General features: G+C 38.2%; 1 protein-coding gene across 1 annotated transcript in view; it reads right to left on the bottom strand.

The window, feature by feature from the left end:
• Nucleotides 1-269: 269 nt before the first annotated feature.
• The window catches only part of LARS2 (leucyl-tRNA synthetase 2, mitochondrial), a 44,665-nt gene continuing 21,681 nt past the window's right edge, over nt 270-23,253 (bottom strand). Inside the window, exons 10-20 of the mRNA XM_010072401.1 lie at nt 21,610-21,725; nt 20,389-20,672; nt 19,610-19,708; nt 17,789-17,926; nt 15,418-15,521; nt 14,292-14,474; nt 13,811-13,980; nt 12,764-12,841; nt 10,944-11,055; nt 4,816-4,943; nt 270-636 (exon numbers count right to left, since the gene is read on the bottom strand). Coding sequence (XP_010070703.1) covers nt 457-636; nt 4,816-4,943; nt 10,944-11,055; nt 12,764-12,841; nt 13,811-13,980; nt 14,292-14,474; nt 15,418-15,521; nt 17,789-17,926; nt 19,610-19,708; nt 20,389-20,672; nt 21,610-21,725 — 1,592 coding nt within the window. The 3' untranslated portion in view covers nt 270-456. The remainder of the gene's footprint in view (nt 637-4,815; nt 4,944-10,943; nt 11,056-12,763; nt 12,842-13,810; nt 13,981-14,291; nt 14,475-15,417; nt 15,522-17,788; nt 17,927-19,609; nt 19,709-20,388; nt 20,673-21,609; nt 21,726-23,253) is intronic.

The following is a 23,253-nucleotide window of genomic DNA, read 5'->3' as shown; positions in this document are numbered from 1 at the left end:
TAATGGTGGGGTACCCAAACATGGGATATAGCGAGCAAAGACTGACCGCAGGGCACCTATCATTTGGCATAGCACGTACTCCAGGCAGTTGTTTAGACCTGGAATTGTACTTATGCCTCTCCATTGAGCCAAGCCAACTTTCCAATAAGATCTGTTCCTGATGCTGGCACTAAAGCCGTGCACTTTATCTCATTTCCACTCTGTTACAGTCATTTAGTTCTTCTGCGCCTCCTTGTTCTCCAGGGAATACAGACAAACAGCATCTCACCATGATCCGATAAGAAACTTTAATTCTGTGCATTTCTCCACGCTGAAATGGAGATTTAGCAGCAACCTGATTTTAATAACATTTCTTCTCCGCCTTGACATGAGATTTAAATAACCATAACTGGTACTTTTGAATTGGTTCCATCTCAAAAGATTCCAGTTCCCGTTTGCAGCCCAGCAGAGCCTGTGCTATTCTTGCACCAAGAAGTTGATGAGGGCAGTCCTGGGAGACAGAAAAGCCTTTTTAATGGTTCGTCCCTGGAGATGCTTGGCTCCAAGCTCACTTTGAAGAACTAGTTCATGGACTTCTTCACAATTGCGGGCTGCTTGCTGAGGCACAGAAACTTTGCCACAAACTTTGTTATTGATCTGACAGAGAGACAAGAAAACAAGAAAACCAGAAGTTACTTGACTGATTCACACCACTGCATTTCCTGAATCCCATCCAGATCTGTCATCCAGTAAGAGCAGATAATGGACAGAGTTTACAGAGCCTTACCAAGTACCTTGCTGGAATTGGCATAAAATTAATTATTACAAAAGCTTTACAGATTTATATGGAGTACTTTCAGTGGATTAATGAAAAGAATATCAATTCCACATTTTAGCAAATGAAATAATTTGAATTTTTTCAATCCAGTTCAATCAAACTCCTTGCAAACAAAAATCTGCTGCAGATCTTTGACCTTTAGGCATCATTGTGAATGAGTTTTCAATCATCTAAAAGGAACATGTTGCTTCATACAGCCTGGACTTAAAAATGCTCACAGCTTGGTTTCACCTGGATTTTATCCAGGATTCACGTATGCAACATGTCACAAATGAGTGAGACTCGCTTCGCTTAACTAGTTTGTATTTTACTGAAAGTAAGACAATCTGTGCAACTCTCAGAGAGAGGAAGTTGGCACAGATTTTTAAGGAAGATGAAGGCTCAAATGCAGCTGGGATGAATAATTTCTGGTTTTTTTTAACTAGACTTGACATCAATTAGCAGTGATAACGTAGGTGGGCTTTTAACTATTCCTGCATGCATTGATAACGTGGTATCATGAAAGGCTGGCTGGGTTAAACTCTGCCTTCATTATCTCCTGCAAAGTAAATCCCGTGAAAAGCACAGAAGAGTTCATTTTCAGAGCTTTTTGTGAAAAATCAATAGAAGTAGTTCTTTTTGACAGGGCACTTCAGAGATGAAATACATTCCACGGGAAAAAGAAAACCCTAAAATCAAAACAATAAATCCTATTCACATATTCCTTTAGCCAAGGGGTTAGATTCTCATCAGGACAAGTACCTCCTGCTCTGCCTCCATTTCTCTCTCTGTATCTCACCAGACCAGCACAACCCTTGGCAGCTCCAGGTAGCAGTGCCAGCACAAGAAACTTGGGTGCTGGCAGCCTTGTTTCTCTGCAAAACCACGACAAACTGCAGGGGGAGAAACAAATGAGGCTTGGGTCCTTTCCTCCCCTGACGAAGGAAGCTGTTGTTTTTTTTAACATTTGACATTTTAGACTATTTTGAATCTAGAGGGAGCTAGAGGGAAGTAGAGGGGTTATGAAAGATGAAATGAAATCACAAAAGACTGAAGAATAAGCACCTGGAGGCAGCAGAGAGGAATTTTCAGTTCAACTCAAAATATTGTTTTACCATTGATGCATAATCCTACTGAGAAGTAAAAAGGAAAATAAATATCTGTGCACTTTTAAGGCCTTGCTCACATGCCAAAGCGAGAAAAATGACACCAACATTTTTTTTTTTTTATTTTATAAAAACATCAGTTTTAAGACCACAGCTGCTAACAGTTCTGCACCATCTAGAAAATGTGAGGAATGCTGGTTAGAAGTGTGCTCACAGGATGAAATGTACACTACACTAACAATATACAGTGTGATTAAAAATATGCAGCTTTGCAATAACATTTATAATCACCAATACCATGCATATCCAATGAATTTAAATGTCTTTCTCATAGAGAATCTGTATGGTATCAGCCAAGGATGCAGTGAGCTGGTTGCTTTCGCTGCTCTGGGTTAAATATGGTAAGACACAACTCCAGCACAGACAGGAAATAACAAAGCATTTTGTGTCAAGAGAAACAAAACCATCATGTCTCAGCAGGCAAAGCCCCGTCAGCCTGAGGCAGTTTGATGGCTCGAGCAGAACAGGGTTGTGGCCCAGAGGCTCAGCGTGACTGTGCAGCCTTGTGAAGGGACACTGCCTCTTTGCAACTCACCAGTTCCTCCCTGTGCCAAGTGTTTCTTGGTTTAATGAGGGCCATTTATTTTTACAGCCACACAAAAACCTACAGAGGCCACAAGACTTTTAAATATTCACATTTATGATGGTTTCTCTCTGCTCCTCCCTATTTCCCTTTGGCCTTACTCTTACAGCTGGAAAGCCAGGCACACCCCCCAGGCACTATTTTTAAGAATTATTCCCAGTTCGAAAAGGAACTTGTCTTTCTGGTCCTCCAGTCACTCGCTTTCCCAGAACTCAGCAAGGTGTTCACATACATCATATTCTTCCTTGAATATATACCTGCTTTTTCTCTTATTACCAGGCTTCTATACAAGACCATGGCTTTGAAAAAGTCATAAAAATAATTTTCATAATGGTTGTTTAAAGCAAAATTAACTTTTATTCTTCTGTTTTCTTTTTTTGAGAAGGACGCTTTAACGTCAGCAGAAAAACATCAGTGAAATATTTTAAGTGTTTTTATCTTCAGTTGTACAGTCTTAAAAACACTGAGTTCAGAGTTTTCCTGTATTGCTGAAGTTTTTATTTTAAAGATACATTTAATAACATGTTTGTTTTAACCACAATTGCAAAGAAGTTTCTATAATTACAGAATTTCTCATTCATAACTTCTTTATAAACTGGAAACTGGAATTTAAGATGTTTCCTAGCTGTGCTTGAAGGTGAAGACTTATTTTAAGCTTGAGCAAAGTGATTATGCCCAAGTGAAGATTTTTGTGGAGGTATGACCTTTTTACTGATATAAATAAATACGTACCACTTAAGAAAAAAAAAAAAGAAAGAAACAAACGGCAATAAACCCACACTGAATATTAGGCTAAGCCTGCTATTAACCCCAGCTGACACTTCAGTCCTTCTCCTTGGTTTGGGAAAAGATGCCAACTGAAAATTTCCTCCAAAAATACATACTTTGTGGCCTCTGCTAAGTATAGATGTTGAACATTAGAAAAATTAGGTTTTCAGCAGCATTTCTCATTCTGTTCAAGTGGACTGTGAGAGATCTGGCAATATGTGAAATAATTTGCAAAGGTACTTTGGTTAAGAAAATCTGCAGCAACACAACCTCCCCTAAAGCCAATCAGCCTCTTCCCTCCTCAGCAAACCCAGCTGAACAAAAATAACTGGACTTACTTCTCCTACCCACAGAAGCCAACATAATAAAATAGATAAAATACAGATAAAATGCATTGTGTCTGTTTCCCTTACACACACATGCACGTACATACGTCCAGACCATGCAGTTTTCCATGACCAAATGACATTTCTTCTAGAGGCCCCATCTCACGCAATGTTGTTGTGGTTTTGACCCTGGCTAGCAGCAAAGCACCACAACAACTGCTTGCTCGACCTCCCCAGTTGAAACCAGGACAAATGTCCAGAAACACACAAAGTGTTTAAGTTGAATTTGATTTAATTTAAAACACTTAAGTTTAGAATGCCTGCATGGTATATTGAAGGTTATTCTTTGGTAAGCAGTGAAAAGGCAGGAGTCCTGCAGATCTAATAGTATGCAACTACATAATGCTGAATACAGACTAATTAATTAGAGATGTAGGAAAAAAGAAAGTAAACGACACTGTGCATGTACACATACACATTTTAGCAAATTACAGGATAACTAAATGCAGTTTTATATCCACTCTTCTATTAAAGGGTGAGGTCTTTCCGCAGATCACGAAGGTGCTGGAGCTCAAATAGAAGCTGGAATGCAGTTCTAACCAAGGAAAGATACCTGTTCTTCCTCAGCCCTATCCCTGCAAACATACTCTGCTGGAATGGGCCAGAAGTTCCGCTCGAGGCAGATGGGAAACATCGCTTGGCAAAAATCACAGCAACTGAACCCAGCTTATGATAAATAGTATTAGGCAACCACAGCACTACAGGTACCACAAGAAATGTCATCTGATTATACATTTTTGTACAGGGCTGGGATCATAAACGCACTGTCAGGAAGAAATTCTGGAGGTACCTGTATTCTGATGACAGTTTTGACTGTAGCGTCTTTGCCCACAGCAAAGCCCACAGCTGTTCACTGGTCAGACCTCCACAGGTACTAATATGCAGTCACTCAAAAAGATTTATAGATTGTCCCCCTTCCAGACTTGCTACATTTCTTCATTTAGGAAACCATTTTAATTACTCAGCACAATGGTAATTGCAGCTTCTATTCTATTTGACCTTTCACTGAGCCATGGAAGAAGGAAACCGACTTCCACGAGAGCAGATATTTGGTCATCCTCTGAGCTGGTTAAGCATGAATTGACGACCACTGAAAAGAAATACAAACGCTCTTACCAGCACAGCCATCTCCACCACATCTGGTGGCTGGAAATACTTGGGGTCTGCTTGAGGCCAGGACTGATGCAGCACATCAGCATCCCAGCGGTGATGAGGACAAAGTTTATTCTGCATATGTGCCAAACCTGGAAAATGAAACCAAACACTCAATAACACCACCAGTTTGAATAAAATTTTACTAACTCCTCAATCAAAACTATACACAATTTTGGCTTATTATTTTACAACCTGTAATACCCTGGGTAGTTTCTAAATTTACAAGTCAAGCTACTTGCAAGACTTTCTCATATTTTGTGAAGTTTATTTTTTCAAAAATTAAAGGAATACCTTGCATTGTATTAAATAATGTCTTACACAGCTTGCTCTGACACATACATTATGCTTATTATGACACATACATTCTGAAATGCTTTATCCTCTGATTTTATTTTTAAAAACTCCTAAAATGTCTATACATCATCTGCTTTCATTAAATATTTGCTCTCCCCAAGACAATTCATTCCTGATTTGTTTAAGTAACAGGAGAATAGGATGCGATTCATTCTGAAGCCGCATTCTTTAACTGAATAAAAGCTTCTGAGTGGGATTTATGTTGCTGTTTATTCCAGCAGGACAAAATAAAAAGTTTTAACTGAACAAGAGGCTGTTGAGTATGATCAATATTGATGCTGACTGCTCTTGTGACTCTCACAAAGCCAGGGGATTTTTAAATTAAAAACATTCTCTGAATATGAATAAGAACACAGACTAGAACTTTATTTAAGCATGTGCTTCATTCAGAACTGCAAAATGTATTTCAAATCTCATCTGGTTTAGGGAAACCCCAGCAGGAGAATAAAGAAAACCCATCAACACAAGATTCACTGTTGAGACAGAGGTACCTGAACCTGTTCAAAACCCAGCACAACGGCAGGCATGGGAGCAAAACCAACCCATGTAAACTACATCCATGGATTTACCTGGCTGGGTTGGTTAGAGTGATACAGTGAATAACAGCAAACAGAGATTTTTCCTTCAGAAAAATCTGCCAGATTTTTGTCAGCACTCTTTCAGACAAAGCGCTTTGGTATGATGACACACAGCCTTGCTATTTGCTGAAGGGGCAGCAGGGCGGGCCGGGGGGAGCTGGTTCTAATGGCAAGCGAGAACGTGCACATTTCCGAAGAATAACAACATTCCTACGAATAACAACTAAGCATCAATCTTACTAGGTAAATAATTGATTAAAACACTTTAATGGATCTGGATTTGTGTATTTTTTTTTCCTCTAGTGACAGTAGCTCAGAAACTGAAAGAGCAAAAGATAGGAACTTGAACAGAAAAAAAAATTCACATTGGTGATTCATTATCACGTTGACTTTAAAGACAACAGCTGCTAAATTCTTCCCTTTTTGGCTTTCGAACATCCAGATGAGCTCATTTCTTTCCAACTGATCACATGCCTGTGGCAGAAGTATGCATACTGGCCACTCCTTTTTTTCCTGTTGAAGTGAATTCTCCAGACTATTTAAAAAACACTTTCTGATAGAAGTCAAGAGCTTCTACCAGCGAAAGCAAAACCAAGGTCACTTTTAATCCCCAAGGACACTGTCAGTGTTGCTACTAAAAAAAAAAAAAAAAAAAAAAAGTATTCTGAAACAGATAAAGTGTGACTAAGCCCAATGTTAATCTTTTGGTTCGTTTTCTTACTACAAAATGAGCCATGAGCTCATCCATATTAAAAAAAAAATGTGCAAAAGTCAACAGAACTAGTTTCAGAAAACAGAGTTTGACAGGAAACCAAAATGAAGGTTTTAGTTATGTTGCCTGTTTGGCTTCCTGCTTTAATCCACGTTTTGTGAGCTGCAGAACACAGAGAACGCAATTATTTGGTTTGCATTTTCAAAATGCAACAAACACACGCAGAAACTTCACTGCCATGATCCCAAATGGTGATGGTCCACGTGCCAGGACCCAGGCGAGCCTCCTCCAGCCTTCCTGCTTGATTCTGAGCCATTACACTAAAGTGCTGTTTAAGATGTTAGGAACCAACCATTTCAGACTTTTTATTGTGAAAACATTAAAAACCTGTTTTACTGTCTTACTGTACTGGAAAGTGCCCAGTAAAGTGCATATTATGAAGCAACATACATGTGAGAATGTGGCTATACATTCTCTTGCTGATGTAAGACAGAAAAACAACTGAGCACATTTCTAGTTACTGTAAGCTGTATTCTCATATGTACAGACATCTCTTCGGATGCTTGTGCTCAGTCTGAAGGCCTGATCTTGCACCTGGATCTGCTTACATGGACTTGGACTGACTAGCAAGCTAATACTGGAACAAGGTTTAACCGGAGCCCAAGTTAAAACACCAAGTTAAATACATGCTCAAAATGACTGAGTTGAGAGAATCATAGACTCATTTTATTCTTACAGAAAAAAAAGCACTAGAAAAAATGATCTGTAAAACTGAAGCACTAGTGCAGCTAGTTTGACAGAGTTATCTAGGCAAGAGAAAAAGATGTGGTTATGGAGGAAACTGAGTAAGAGCTGGCATGGGCCAAGTGCCAGCATGAAGAGGTTAACAGAGCAGAAGAGGCAAGGAGGAGGGAAGTCTTAATGGGCAATAAAAGGAAGTTAGTGAAGGCATCTGAAGCAGTGCCAGTACCAGAGTTTATGACCAGGGATGTTCTAACAGCAGACAGAAGATCAGAGGGGGCAGTGTAAGGTGACTACGAGGGTGTGTATCCAAATGGCCATAACTTCTGGATTTAGCAAAATCCAAACAATAGAAATCTGCGTTAAGGAAAAATCCACCACACTTGCAGACCAGCAGATATAGAGTTTTTAAAAAGCTCCGAGCAGGAGAGCGTAACAGTAAACGGAGACACTTTCTGGGCAGTGTCTCACTCGCCTCTGCAGTGTCTTACGAGGACAGGATTGTTACCACCATGTTACTTTGTTCTTGATATGCTTTTTTGCTATTTAATGAATCTTCCTGTTTGACAGATTAAGGGAAGCTGCATATCTGAAATACCTTTCTGCAGCCTGGGAGGAGTATGTCTGTCAGTTGTATGTGAAATGGTGTGTCATCTCAGAGAAACAAGAGCAACACAGGAACAGCTCTAAGAAAAACCTCTATTATACCACTGGTATAGCAGTACAGAACTGGGTAAAGCTAGGAAAATTTACATTTACTCAGTATAGTACCAGGGGATTTGTTTTGTATGTTCCCTAGTGACAGATGTAGAGCACCAAGGAGGGCTGTGAAAAGCCCGGGTTACTCAAAGCTAACTCCAGAATGCGCTTCCAATTCAGCAAACTCCACGTGAATCCTTTGAACCTTCTGAAAATGATCTGCCTTCCACCATTTGTACAGACTCACTGTCCTTCACTTTGGGTTATTACTCTTGGAGGGAAAAAGAAAATATTCCAAATTGTTTTTCTTCTTGTATTTGTGAAAGGAGATTTCTGCATTCAGATTTTCAATTAAAATCTGCAACATCAATTAGCTTGTACTCAGCTCTATTTACAGAAGTGAGGACTGAATTTGGAAGAAGAAATTCTTGCAATAGAGCTGTTGCAATGATAATTAAAATCTTGCTAAGACAATTATGCATTACAAATTCCAACAATTACATTTCATTTCAATACATCACAAGATGTGTTTCTTATCAGTGTTTATCTTTCATGTGCCATGTCTAATAAAAATTTAACAACTCACAACAAGAAATTTCATATCCTTGTCTGGACAGCACAATACTGTACTACTACAAACAAACAAAAAAAAAAACCCAAACCCAAACGTCTCCAGTGGTGTCTGTATATTCCTCAGATACAAGGTTTCAGGAAGGAAGCAGATTTCCTCATCCTGTTAGTGTTCATAAACTGCCAAGAGATCAACCGGATGAACTCTTCCCACACTGAGGGGCTACCGTCGCTTTTTATGTGATTAAGCCATAAAACACTGCATTCACTGCACAATTAAGGTTGACACACCAAAATACTGAAAACTGCTCCTTCTTTGAGCAGGAGAAAGCACTGCTTCCCACACCAAATACTGAAGCACTCGGTTACTATTGTTCAGCTGCTGAAAGGCGAGGCACTTATCAAACAGCCTTCAAGCTGCTTTTCCCTTCACTCAAACTGGAAATATTTACTGCCAGTCCTGAAGTGCGCTCTTCATCCAGCTCACAAAGGGACCAAACTCTTCATTCCTATGTGAGGCATGAGAGTTAACTTAATACAATACATTAAGTCAGGGTCTTATTGCAGGTTGTCATTATTGCACATTTAGTTTTAAATTCTATTGTAATTTCTTCTTAAATGTTTCTTGATCATCATTAGTGATCAGCAAAGCATAAATGGAGAGATTACAATGCAGCAGTAAAACTATTATTCATCCTGTGAAGCACAATGCAAGGAGTCAGAATTAATGAGGATGCTCTCTTCTTTCTTTTTTAAGGCTGTAGTAAAATTAATATTAGGCATATCTGACTACGTAGTAAATTTTCTAATGAGAAACACTAATAAGGAAGCAAATCCTTTTTCTTTAAAAAAAGCTTAAATACACAAGGAAGTGTAATGTGGTTCAGCGCTAACACAAGTCGTCAGTGTTCCTATCCACCCTCCTACTCAATTGCAAAATGATCTGTTTGATACTAACTACGGGGCTTCCAAATTTCCCAGTTTCATCTTCCCCTGTAGAAAGAAAAATGCTCCTTGCTTTAATCACTAAACGAAATACAATGTAAGGGCTGTGTACAAGTTATTTGAGAATGAAATATCAGTATTTAATGATAGATAGGTTGCGTATCTGTTGTTTGTTATTGGCATTACCATGGCAGACAGAGGCTTCCAGCTAAGCATGGAGTTTCAATGCTATAGGTGCTATTTATAGAGCTAATCATATACACAGGCCTCTTCCTGACTCGTTTAGGAGAGGAAGCAGCAGCATCCCTACATTTAGATGCAAAGCCAAGGTACAAAAAGAGAGACTTTGAGTGTCTCTGGAGAACTAAAGCACAAAGAAAACTGAATGGGGTATTTAGAAAGCTTGAATTTTTATACTGAAATTTTTTAAAATAAGAAAATATCATTACCTATACATAATAAAGTTTAAGAAATTGGGTACATCAGAAAAGCAACAAGACTTGGTAGAACCAGGGTGCAATCCAGAACATGAATTTGGGGAAACTGTCTCTAGAATACTTGGAGGTTTTTCACCAGATATCCCAGTCCCAGGACAGAATTCCTGGATGTTGGCTGTTTCAAAATAATGCAGTCTTCTTACCGCAAAGCAGTAACTAAATGTACATACATTCTCCTGATAAAATTGTTTAATAACTTCCATGTAATGTAATGATGCCTGTATTAAAAGAGATTGTGTTTTTCGTGTTCAGTCATAAAATTCTTCAAGTAATAGTCACCACACAATGTTTCTCTATGCCAGTTGCACTGAATTACAGTGCACAGTCTTTGGACCACACAAGCAATAGTTTATCTTGAAATTAAGACAGAAGCAGAGGACAATGCAATCCCAATTTTTATATGCTTCCTTTTCATTCTTACAGCAGAGAGAGATCCAGAAAATGTTTATCAGGAAAGGCTTCCTTCTCTAACATTCAAAATGTTACAGGATTAAGCTTTACCTTTGACAAGTTATGCTAATTAAGACATCCTAGTGTTCTTTGTAATTTTATCAAACATATTTGGTATCTCTGTATTTCTCTGGCATGGTCCTCTCTACCTGAATTCCTGAAAGAAAATATTTGTAGCCCAAAAACTCTGAAACAGTTGTTTGAAAAAATGCTGTTTCTATCCTCAGGTTCAACTTTTAATGCTGCCATCCACATCCAGGAGCAGCTAGCAGATGACATACCTTCCTCATGCAAGTCCTGGCTTCAGTTTTCCTTCCTTCTCCCTTTCTCTGCCTAATCTCAAGAAAACACCTTTGTATGCAAAGGGAAAGAAACTTAAAGCAGACAGATCTGGGAGCACCACAATTTTCAACTGTCTTTAGGAACTATGACAGAAGGTGACAAGATAGATGGAGAATTGAGAGATAAGTGACACATGTATTATGTTAACTTTTTGCCTTTTTTCCTGCAACATCAATAAAAAAAGTGTATTTCTAGAAATACCTTTCCACATCTCTGATGCAATGTGTGGAGCCATAGGTGCAACCATGATGCAGAGTGTAGCCAAAGCATCTTCAAACTCTGTGCTGTGGAGAATGAGAGGCCGAGAAGCTTGCTAAGTGAAAAGACAGAAGGAAAATAAAATAAATTGTTAATATAAATATTCTGGGGTGGAGGGGAAAGTAGTTTAGGAAGAAAACACAGTAATAAAACCTAAAATCAATGTCTATGCTCAGGACAGCATAATTCCACAATAAGTTAGAAACTTCTTAAAAGTTCTGGAGAAATCAAACCCAACCCTTGGTCACAGAGTGCTCTCTAACCCTTGGCAGGTAATCCTGAGGAGGCTGATGCAGACCCTTGGGGATCTGCTCTGGTATGGGAGCCTAAACACAGACCCATGGGGACAACGGTGGCCCTCAAAACCATTGTGAGTACTGTCACTTCTAGAAGTGCAACCTTAGATAAAACCAGCACTGAAAAGAGGTGAAGTTCTTGTATAAAAGAGCCAAACTGTGCTGAATGCAGCATGGTTTGTGTTAGGACAAGGTTCAGTCGTACAGGATCCTAGAGCAGATGAAATAAAGCTGAATTTAGTGACAAAAGTAAGGTTTTAGAGCCGAAGAAAGGGTTGGGAATGAAAAGTGCAGCACAGCCTTTTACAGTTCAACGTTCAGATTGCTTAGTAAAGTGTTCAGTTTCTCTAGTATGGAACATTTTCAATCTCTTGCAAAATGGGCTACATTGGCAACCTTTGAACCTCCATTCCTCTATTTATTGTATCTTAATAGAAAAGATACAGCACTAAAAGCAGCTGGATAAACTTTTTATTTCTTTGCCTGTTCTCAGTGAGATCACATCCCATGGGAAGTTCAGATTTTGCCTTTATGTTGTAATTTGCCCCTCTAATGAAACAGCACAGAGAAATGTCAACACACATTGTCAATATGGGAATTATTTGATGGGTGCGATGAACACCTGTCCCCATCTACTAGAAAACTGTCCAAACCCAGTGATCTGTTTGGCACAGATCACAAATGTTGTCAGATGACATTTTCTTATCAGTGATACTAACGAGCTCAGTGCAAACTAGATTTGAGCAAGTTTTAGTCACTACTACCTGTTTTCTGTATTTAATCTTCACCCACCTCCCCACTTCCTCCTTTCAGATGGGACCGAAAGAGGAAGTCTGACCATGGTGTATGGAAACTTGTTCTTGAAAGATACTGCACTGACTTCTTTGGTCAAGAAATATGTCAGTGGTTGAACATCTGGCTGTCTGTAGGACTCTGATTTTTGTTTCTCTCTTTCTTTTTTAACATTGACTTATCACCATCCATCAGCCCAAAATGCATACGAATCACTGCGCTGGAGATAAAGAACCACATGTCACCTTCCCCACCCCACACAGTATCCCAGACTCATGTTATTTCAGTATAGCACTTGTGCAGACCCTACTTAACTTTTCATTCATTTTCTTGACTTTGCCAATAATGTCCTTGGAATCCATAAGGTATAAAATGGTATTTCAACAAAGCAGCTGAAAACTCCAAATTTTTGGTTTTTGATTTCTGGTTTAGACTGCATTACCATTATATGTCTGAAAGAATGTTCGACCAGATCTAAGAGCAATAACAAAAATGAAGGTAAGAGTTTATTATATTTGATTTGTCATCACTGGCTGATAAACAGCAATCTAAATAAAATGGTAAAGACTTAAGTTATTTTTATGCTTGTTTCAAAAAGGGGAATTTGCAAACTCTATTACTAGCAGACAGTTCAGACACGACAGAAAAATACCTTAATTCATATCACATACTTACATGAAGTACGTTTGTGAGGCTCATCAATCGAGAAATAGCTGCATTGAACAAGTGATCCTTTGTGAAGTACTCCGTTACCTTGTATTACAAGAAAAGGTGTGTCACTAATTGGTTAAAATTCTCAAATGTGAAGTATCTTACCTCTTACAGGAAAATCTCTTTGGCATGCAAACATGTCATATACACAACCACACCTGTGTGTGTGAAAATAATAATTATATAAAAATTCAATCAACTAGCTCTCCCTCTGTTTCAGGATTTTAAAAGCTTCAATCAACGCCAATTAGAACTGTGCATTAGTGATCACCCTTTATTTTCTTTAAGAACATCTTTCCTTTGACCCTTCAAGAGGCCTTCATGCTTGTAAATCCAGTCACGCTGTCTACAACTTGTCCATCCATAGCAAGATTGTAATTCTAATGTCTGTTAAAACACTTGGAAGGTTCCTCGCCACAATATTTAAATCAGGGAAAGCTTTTATCCATCGGAAAATATTTTAAGTTAGTTTTGCAGGTATTTATATCTCTTTCTGATAATTTAATTGACACTAATCACAGCATAAGACAACCCTTAAGAGATGAACAATCATTTCAATTTTTTTTTTCTAGGATACATGAATATATTTTCTCCAACAACTTTTTTTCATTCTATATGAAACAGCAAGGCATGATAATGAGGTATGAAGCAAAAAGATCAGAAGCTCTTGTTTGGGATAACCTGCATAACTCACCTATAACTTTGCTACTGGAAATGGAGTTACCCCGAACACAGCCTGATAATATGTTAATGCCATGACACTTCATCCTTTAAAGGAGGCACACAGCAGAGAGATTTTGCCAATCTAAATATTACTATTTTGCACGAGTTCTGTCCCATAAGATTTGTAGATAAATAAAATTACTTATACAGAGAATAATTCACTTAAATATTTTATGAGCTACTCATCTGGGAAAAAAAACCTCTTGGCTCTGTAAGTCAAGCATACGGTTTCAGTGTGAGCAGCAACTGATTTAGTCATTTACAAACTATGTGCATGTTTCTTTTAACCTCAGATATCACCAGATTCTTCTGCTCCCAGATCTTTCTGGCTTCAGCCTTCTCCTTCTTATTCAGCAGCTCAGGATTGGGCACGGTTCCTGAAGTCCTTGCTTCAATAAGTTTGGTTACAAGCATCCAGAGGCGTGTCTGCCATCTCTGAACACCTGGCATGGCATCCGCTGAGATTAATGAGAGATTGCAGAAATAAATTTCAGTTAAAATGAATTAATCCAAAACTTTAAAGAAAATCAGAAAGGAAACTGAACACTGGAGTTAAAGATTTTCTTAAAAACCCCTGTATTTTAAATTAAAACTGTTAATGCAATTAAAAATGCCTCCTCTCTTTTAACAGAAACAAACAATAAAACCTGCTCATTTTACTTTTTTGATTCAATTGTTCCAAAACCTGGGCATTCAGAACTGTATTCATTTTGTGTTTAGAACATAACACGCAAGGAAAAAACAAAACAACAGAAACAATCTGACTTACTTTTAGCATCCCACAAAATATCTTGTTCTGGAGGAGCAGAAAACAGAATGTAAAGACGTAGGGTGTCAATGCCATACTCTTTCACTAATTCTTCAGGGTCTATTCCATTGTGCTTAGATTTGCTCATTTTTTCCCAAGCAACTTGGAGCTTCTCACCAGTTTTTAGACAAACTGGTTCAGTTCCTAAATATGAAGACATAGATAAAATATTAAACTAAATTTTGCTCATTTGTAACAGCAATTAATTTTGTTCCCTAAGAAGAAACAACTATTTCTAGTGGCTTTTTTTTTTTTTTGTTTCCAAACAGTTTAGAGAGGAAAACCCATTGTAAATGTAATAACCCTTTCCCTCTCAAATTTTTCCTACTTTAATGATTTAACACAATTAATATCCCAATGCTTCCACTGCATCATGACAAAGTCACTTTCTACTGTCTGGAAGCTGTATGTGGCACTCATCCTCTGTGCTACCTTGAGAGCCCCTGAGATTGAAGTATTGTTATAACCACGACATTTAAAACCTCCTAGAGAGGTGTACTGGTTTGGTACAATTTTGACCTGCATTTAGCTTTTAGAGACATCAGATTCCAATTCCTGTGTTTCAACTGCAGTAAGTTATCCTCACAAGAACCTGCCTTCTGTTGCACTAACTTAGAGATGAACAGGGCATTCACGCTCATAGGTGAGCAAAAACATCTGCTATGGAAAAGCACTAGCTCTTCTGGAAGAAAATAGGAGAGCAGAGAGTAGTAAATACATCTGTGTTAGCTTTGTCATGGTGGTGTTGGAGGGTGTCTGTGTGCTGGGACTACTAGCTCTGTTCAGCAAGTTGCTGAGCACTGTCTTAACAAAGCTGACTGCTGGTCCTTTGGACTATGCTGGAGCTAAAATAACACCATAGCACTGTTGCTGTGCTTGGATGCAAAGACAAGCTGCTGGATTAGTAGAGTCTCCACGCACTCAGAGTGGATATGAAGCCAAAACTCACAGAAGTTGCTCTCCAGTTTAAATAGTGCAAGGATTAATTTTCTCTTCTAAATTTTCCCAGCACTGAGACTTGCACACCAAAGCAGTCCCTCACTTTCTGGATGCATCTGTGCCAGTTTTCCCGTGCAGCCTCTCTTACCAGAGAGATCAACCTCCTCTCTCTTCAAACACTGGCCTGTTGTTGGTAGTCTGAATGTCCGATTCTTGATAAGACCTTGAACCAGGAGCTTATGGAAAGGCTCCCTAAGGACAGAAGGAAAAGAAACTTGTCTGTTGAAAAGAGCTGTCAAAAGCATAGTTTATGACAAGCCTCAGGTGTTGAGCCAATCAGGCACAATTATTTAATGAAACAAGAATTTGAAGTTGACGATACACAAATGGGTGTCCCCTTACAAAGAGTACTTTATGCATTTACTCATGGTGGCGGGCTGGCAGTGTAAGTATTAAAGCAGATATTTTCCAAGTCCTACTCTTTAAACACTTCTGATGACTCTGAAATAAGGAGTTATTTGAAAGAAAGGCTTTAAACTGGGAGAAAGAAAGTGACAGGCTTCATACTTTACCTTCAGCATGTTAATATCTGAACATGAGTTTCCTTCCTTGCATATTTTGCATATTTCTAAATGTTGCGCAAGTACTGGCACATAGTGTAACATACAGTCAACAAGTCTAGTCTCTGCCATGGCACCTGGTTTTATCAGCAATGTTAAGTAAGAGTAGCAACTCAAGCATCTCTATAAATGTTTTTCTAAACAGTATTTCATAGGATGTCTGAAAAATCCTGTTGTTTAGAAATAAATTAAAGGAACTTAAGGAGTTGACAACTGAATTCAGATTTAGACAGTACAAACAAGAAAAAGTACTTTAAAAATAGGAGGTAGTAATTATGTAAAACCTCAAATAATCATCTCAAATTAACCAAGTGAATTAGAAGATGGAAACCAGGAACAAAAACCTTGCAATCCTGGCATCTACAAATGGTGTAAAAATGCTCCAGGGGATAACTGTTCGGGATAAGTTTCTTGTACAAACTAAACAAATGACACCAAGGAAAAATAAAGATGACTTTTCCCCCCTATCTTTCAGACTTCAGACTGGTTAAGATCTCAAGCAGTGATTACAAAAGTTACACTTGCTGCCCTCTAAAATAAAGCTAACAAGGTAAGCAGAACATCCAGATCAGACAGGGCTCTCCACTGGAAGTGATTTTCAAGGAACACTTACTTGTAATGACACAAACGATATGATATGATGTTCAGATCATATGTCAAGTTATTAAAAGCTGAATGCAGGAACGAGCATTTCCTATTTTTGTTAATGCTGACAGAGACTACAAAAATGCAATACAAAATCCATTACCAAGTATGGGGAAAATAACTCCCTCGTGTTACTTGTGGGAGACCACAGGAGAACAGAGACATGCCCAAAACGAGAAACCCAGAGCCCAGCTAATAAACAAATTGAGCCCTGTGCTGAATTTCTCCTGAAGTGCACAGAGATTCTGCCAGCGTTGTGGTGGCACCATCTCATGGTCACATGCAGAGTTACACGTTAATTTACGTTAATAAAACCACACATCTAAAACCTTCCCCTTTGAAGGTGATGTATTCCTTGGCTGCAGAAGGGGATGCTCGATCAAATCTCCTGACTTAATGGCAACAATAAACTTTTTTATTGCTTTATAATCCTTCAGGAAGAATGTACTAGATCCCACTTCCAATTATTCATCAGACAGAACCGGTATTACTCAAGTCTAGGGAAAAGCCAAATTCCGTGTAACGTGTATTTGCAATACCACAGTTGAGCAGGTGTGAGCGAGTGTGTCGGCATGCACTCACCATGGTGAGTTAAGCTGGAACAGACGAGGACATTGCTGGCCCCAGCTGCCTACCTGGCCCCTCTCCCAGCGGTGCTCACCGCTGGTAGGGCTGACGGGCTTGGGAATTAATTCCAGAAATGATGCACTTTACAGACCAGATGGCTAAAACAAAATTACATCAATTTGGCCTCGATCTGTTGTCACATGTACCAATACTCAGAGGGTGCCATTTATTCTACCTTGTCATTACCAAGGAAGTGAGCAGTGCTTGCCACCTCCAGTTCAGTGCATTAAAAAAAAATAAAATAGAAGATCATGCCCCACCTTCGGGGATATTTAAACTATATCGACACCCTTACATACAATTTTAGATGCCTATAAACATTGCATCTTCTATGAAAGAATGGAAGACATCTGTAAATGAACAGCCTACAATATTTCTCCTGTAATAATGTACATCATATGTGAAGAGATTGTTTTGAAAACTGGACGCAGTATTCCAGATGTGACTTCCTCAATGATGAACAGATATAATCAAAGCTGGACATGCTTTTGCTATTGCAACGCAGTGTACTCTCAGGCCTGCTGCTGGCTCATATCTACCTTGGTGTTCACCAAGTCCCCTACAGCCCTTCTCTCTTGTGCTACTCAAATGAAATGACAGATTTTTATAGAAATATATAAGGCTTACTTGTGTTTTGACATCTTCAGGTCATGGCAAAAGTGGCTGAAAAACCTCGCATAAAATAAGTGCATAACTGCGTGCTCCTTTCCTCCGATGTACAAATCCACAGGCATCCAGTAGTCTGCTAAGTCACTATTAAAGGGCCTGAAAAAACCCACAATTATAGAAAAAAATACAATATGGAAAAGAAAGATCAGCTGTGCTGAAGTAGCTCATCATACTTGACTAGACACCACTATTTACTGAGAGCTTTACATGTGTAATGAAACTTTTATTTTGCTATCAGACCTCTAATTTTTAAGTTATATGCTTATTAAATTACAAATTTTTAATTGCCTCTGAAAAGCAGATCCACGAAAATATTATTTTCATACATTATAGGGAAGCAACTAAGATTTCACATACATTATCTGAGAAAGTAATGAAAATCTTTGCTTTCTCTTTAAACGATTTTTTCATAAATACCCTGTGGCTAGCCTTTAAATTTTTTAGTATTTATGCAGTTTCACATACAAATATATTACAGTGAAAGAGAAAACACATGCCCACTCAAAAACAGTTGATTTTTTTTTTTAAAAATCGGAGTTTTGCATTGCTGCCATTAGGGGGCAATGAAGCAGTTCACTATGAGGTTGCAAAACATTTCGAAGAGTTGTATGGGTCATCGTACTCCAACTGGAGGATGCTCTATGAATTTACAGTAAATTTGTCATTTAAAGCATATTTATTGTGTTATTGGAGGTTACCTGCATAGCTTCCTAGAATTGCTTACCGCTTCATTAAATATTGTTATGTCTCCCATAACGGGCTCCTGCCTTCAAAATAACATTTGTATGTGTGTTCTTCTTTAATGTATGCTTTATGGCTCCATTCTAACAAATTTACTTGTTTTGTCAGCTTGTTTGATTATTCCATCTGTAATTTTTGTAATAGTAACACTTGTTTCCTCGCAGATGAGCCAGAAGCAAATCATGTCTCTGGGATTCATGTCTTTAGCGGAACAAATAAAAATTAACTTCTTCACAAGGCTCCAAAATCAGCAGACTAATTCTCCCAAATTTTAGACCTGTGAAATATGACTTCGGGAAGTAAAGGGTTTACATATACCCAGCTCAGCTAAAAAACTCCAAATAAATAAATGAAATGGAGGTAGTGATCTAGTGCTGAAGTCCATAAAAATGTTATTTCAATATAAAACAGATTTAGCTACACTAAGTTGTTACTTCAATGCTGTTACATCTGACTATTTAATCTCCAACTCCTAGAAAAGTCCCTTTTGACCATGCCCAAAAAAGATTTTAAACTGTCACTGGAGAGGAAGCAGCCTGCATAACTTAATAAATTCACAGCATCACTAAAAATCATTAAAATTAATGTGAAATAAAAGTGTTCACAGAAGAGATTTATTTAGTTTAACTAAAGTGGTGCTGCCAATATACATAAAAAAACCCCAATAGTTGGCCCAGCTATATTAAAACACTTGCTATATAGGATGCTCTGGACAACAAATAAATCCATCCCCAAACAGCCCTACAAGTTGTATCAATATCTAAAAACCGCAACTCTTTCATCTTCCTCAGACTACACAGCAGAGTGTAAAAACCAGTGCCATCAGCAGTGCTACCACAGGCAGACGATGAAGCAGAAAACCAGCTAAATAACGACATCTATCTTCTCCTTTCATTAATTATGCATCTAGCTGAAGTGCCAACACGGCAGGAGCTCGCTGTGATGCCCCTTCATGCATGAGGAAGGAGCAAGAGTTGCCGTAATTCAAAGTGAGCAAAAGGAATGTGCCATCAATGGCCTGGCACCCGCAGCCCTCACCTCTCCGTGTTGCGCGGGTCCGTGTACCTCAGGTAGTACCACGCAGAATCGACAAACGTATCCATGGTATCGACTTCTCGCCGTGCTGCTGCCTTGCACCTGAGCAAGAGAGATGGGCAAGAGATATTTTTAGATATAAGTGACAAGCTTGGGAAAAAACAACCACGTGCAGAACAGACACAAAGACATTTAGATTGAAAAGTGAACGGGTCTGAACAGTCTGAAGGGTGGCGTGTCCAGAAAAAGTCCAACGCCAGCCACAGGGCCCACTCTCCTTCCCTCTCCCTCCCAAACCAAAATAATGTCTTTGCAGGTTCCACTTACCATCTCTAGAAAAAATGAACTTAGCTTAATCTCAGCTTCCACTGAGATGTAGCAAATCACTGCAGCATTTTAATTTGTGGTTATGGCAAATCAATTTTTGCTTGGAGTTAATATATTGACAGCCCTAAGAAACACTTTTAAAATAAATTTTAGATGCTCAGGTTACTTTCTGCTAGTTTCTCCCTGAATATAAATTACTTGTTTGCAGGAACGAATAATCACATTTAATAAACTTTCATTTGTTGTAAATGAACCCTCTTTAAAACTCTTACTGTTAAAGTAGTGGGATTATTCTAATATAAATAAAACTTTGCAACCTGTGACATACTTGCATATAAATACCACTGGCTATATGTAACAAAGGTATGAAATTTATGAATGTATGTAAATTTCAGAGTATGTATATGCGTAATAAATATACATAATAAATGGGCACTGGCACAGCATCACCTTACCTGGGACAGGAGCAGTTTACCCATTCCAGAGCAGTTTCTAGGGGTGAGGACCCCTTTCCTGTGAAGGTGGCAACATTGGGCAATAACACAGGTAAGTCTTCATAAGGTACGGGGACAGTGCCACACATCTGGCAGTGAATGATAGGAATGGGTGTTCCCCAGTACCGCTGGCGAGATATCAACCAGTCTTTTAATTTGTCACTCGTTAGGTCTCCACCTATTCCTTTGTTTTTGGCTTGCTGGGTAATAGCTCTTAAAGCCTCCTGCCGAGTCATGCCTGTGATCTAATTTTAAAAAAGAGAAGCAGAAGAAGAAGAAGAAAAATATTATATTGCTGCCAGTGAAAATGCAGAAACAGACAAAAAAAGTCACAAATGCAATTTCAGAGAGTCAAAGTTTATGAGCCTCATATTAATTTTCCCCTTCCCACTGCTTAACATCCTTCTACCCAAGAGATTATTCACATACCAGTTACTTGATTCATTTAAACCCTCTTACTCCAAGGGAAATCTTCCCGATGGTCTGAATAGAACAAGGCTGAGCAAGACCCCTGTAAACTCCTTCAGCCTTGACTGGCAGATATTTGCATTTACTGCTATTTTCATCAACTGCTGTATGCTGAAACTTCCAGAATATCACCAGCACAAGGGAGAGAATGAGGAAATGTGGATGGGGAAACAGCTTAGACGCTCCTATGTTCATTCTTGCTTTCAGATACAGCTTAACCCCTTAGACCTGACCTATCATGGAACAGAATATGAGCTTTGTGTCTGCTATCAAACACAGTTTTTCAAGAGTGATAAAGATTTCTATGTCACTTGTTGACAGATGTTACCAGAAAGGCTTACGTCACATTTCAATGAATATGTGGAAAAAGGACTAATACACTAATATTTAGCTTAAAAATGTATTGAGATGATAAAATAAGAATCAACTTTTAACATAGGATCAACTATTCAATTTCCACTGTTAAACTCAGACCAGTACTGTAGCTTCTTCTCCTGCACAAAAGGAAAAAAAAGGTCTTTTTATTGCTATAGAAAAAACAATGTATTTAATCATTAAATTATTCCTAGAAATTTGGTAGCGTAAGCCTGGCTTGATTCTTAAAAAAAAAAAAACCAAACAAAAAAAGCCTTTAAACGTACAAATTATTTGTCACTTTTGAGAAAACAGATTTAGTTTGCAGAGTTGGAAAGAACTCCATACTTGTATACCCACCTCCCCAGAATTAATAATTTTCTCCAAACCATTTGGCAATGTTTCAGTGACTTCAGTAAAAGAAATGCCCAGATTCTTAGCTACTGCAGCATCTTCTGCACTTGTACTAGGTATTCCTAGGGGTGGGGGAAAATAAAATTTAAAAAAATAAAAATCAGTTCTGGGATTGACTAACATGGATATTAATCATCAACTTGAGGATAAGACGTTTGACTTCTGTGACACTCTCTTTATAATGACTTACGTTTGCCCAAAGGAGTCTAAAAATCCAAGAACAATAAAAATGTTTTATGTTCTTTAAGCAGTGAAATTCAAGCAGTAATAATTACAAACACATTTTCTCAGTTTCTCTGTAATCCAAAAGACTGAAAATTAGATGGTTCAGAAAAAGCCTAAAAGTAAAGCTACAAAATTTAGATAAACAATTAAATTTTCAATACACTTATATTATCTAAATATATTTAAATAATACAAATTTAAATTCTATTTGCTAATATGAGAAACAAATACTAAACAGCCTAAGAAGTCCTCTTGTTTCAATAGTAAATTTAATCTCTAATTTCATAGTCTATTAAAATGTACCACAACACAACAGTCTCTAACATCACTATCCCTTTAGCTTATTATGAAAGACATGATTTGTTTACAATCTCAGGCAAACAATGCAAATAACATCAATTTTCTATTCAGAATATAGCTCCTGAGAGAAATTCTGACTGCTGCTCAAGCCAGTCACAGAAGTCCCCGTATCTAAAGCCCCTGATGCTATCTTTCCCTTTGCATCTTATTATTTTGGTCAATCATACATCTTGAGCATAAGGTCGTCTTCTAACCCATGTAGACTTATTTTTATTATAGCGATTTACCAGCACCACAAAATGACACATCATCTTTAAATATTTCTGACTCTTATTGATAGATGATGACATCTTCCCTCTGATCTTGCTGCACGTATTTTGAAAGACACTCTATTCTACTTTGGAGGACTGCCTTTCAGGGTGAGTTAAGAAATTTCTTGTATTCTGAAATGACACTGAGATGCTAAGAGATTTATTACTTCCACAGGGAGATACATCTTTCTGCGTATTTTTTCCCTGTTGGTGATAGTTTATTTCATATTCTGAACAATCTTGCACAATTGCTGTCATCTTTAAAAGGCAAAGAGAGTTGTTTCAACAAGCCAATTCCAGCATTAGGTTGGTGAAAGCTACAGACAAAAACTCTCAAAATATTGCTGAGTGCACTAGAATTATTAACACACAAACAACTTAATTCAAAACCAGTTAAAAACCATCTTTGTTCGGGCAATGAAATGCCTGCTATACCGTAACTCCGTCAATATATGAAAGTGTGGAAGCAGATAACTAAAGAAAACTAGCAAAACTGCCTGGGACAAATAGCTCCCTAACTAGCAAAATACAGAATCGCTGTTTTATCTTTCCAGCAGATGCATGCTCTTGCCATTTCAAGGCCCCATTATAGAATAACATATGTCTCTTAATTTGCCAGAAAGCCTTGCAGCAGGCAGCTTCACAACGTGCTCTACAAAAGGAAGAAAAGCAGGCGCCTCTCTTTGGTCTTCCTTCTTTTGAAGAGATGATGTTATTAACGTACATTTGCAAAGCTCAAAAGCTGGCACCCAGA

The sequence above is a fragment of the Pterocles gutturalis genome, unplaced genomic scaffold (assembly GCF_000699245.1).
Source record: "Pterocles gutturalis isolate BGI_N339 unplaced genomic scaffold, ASM69924v1 scaffold8102, whole genome shotgun sequence".
Taxonomy (NCBI): domain Eukaryota; kingdom Metazoa; phylum Chordata; class Aves; order Pterocliformes; family Pteroclidae; genus Pterocles; species Pterocles gutturalis.
The sequence above is the reverse complement of the archived record's forward strand: the minus strand, read 5'-3'. Positions and strand labels throughout refer to the sequence as shown.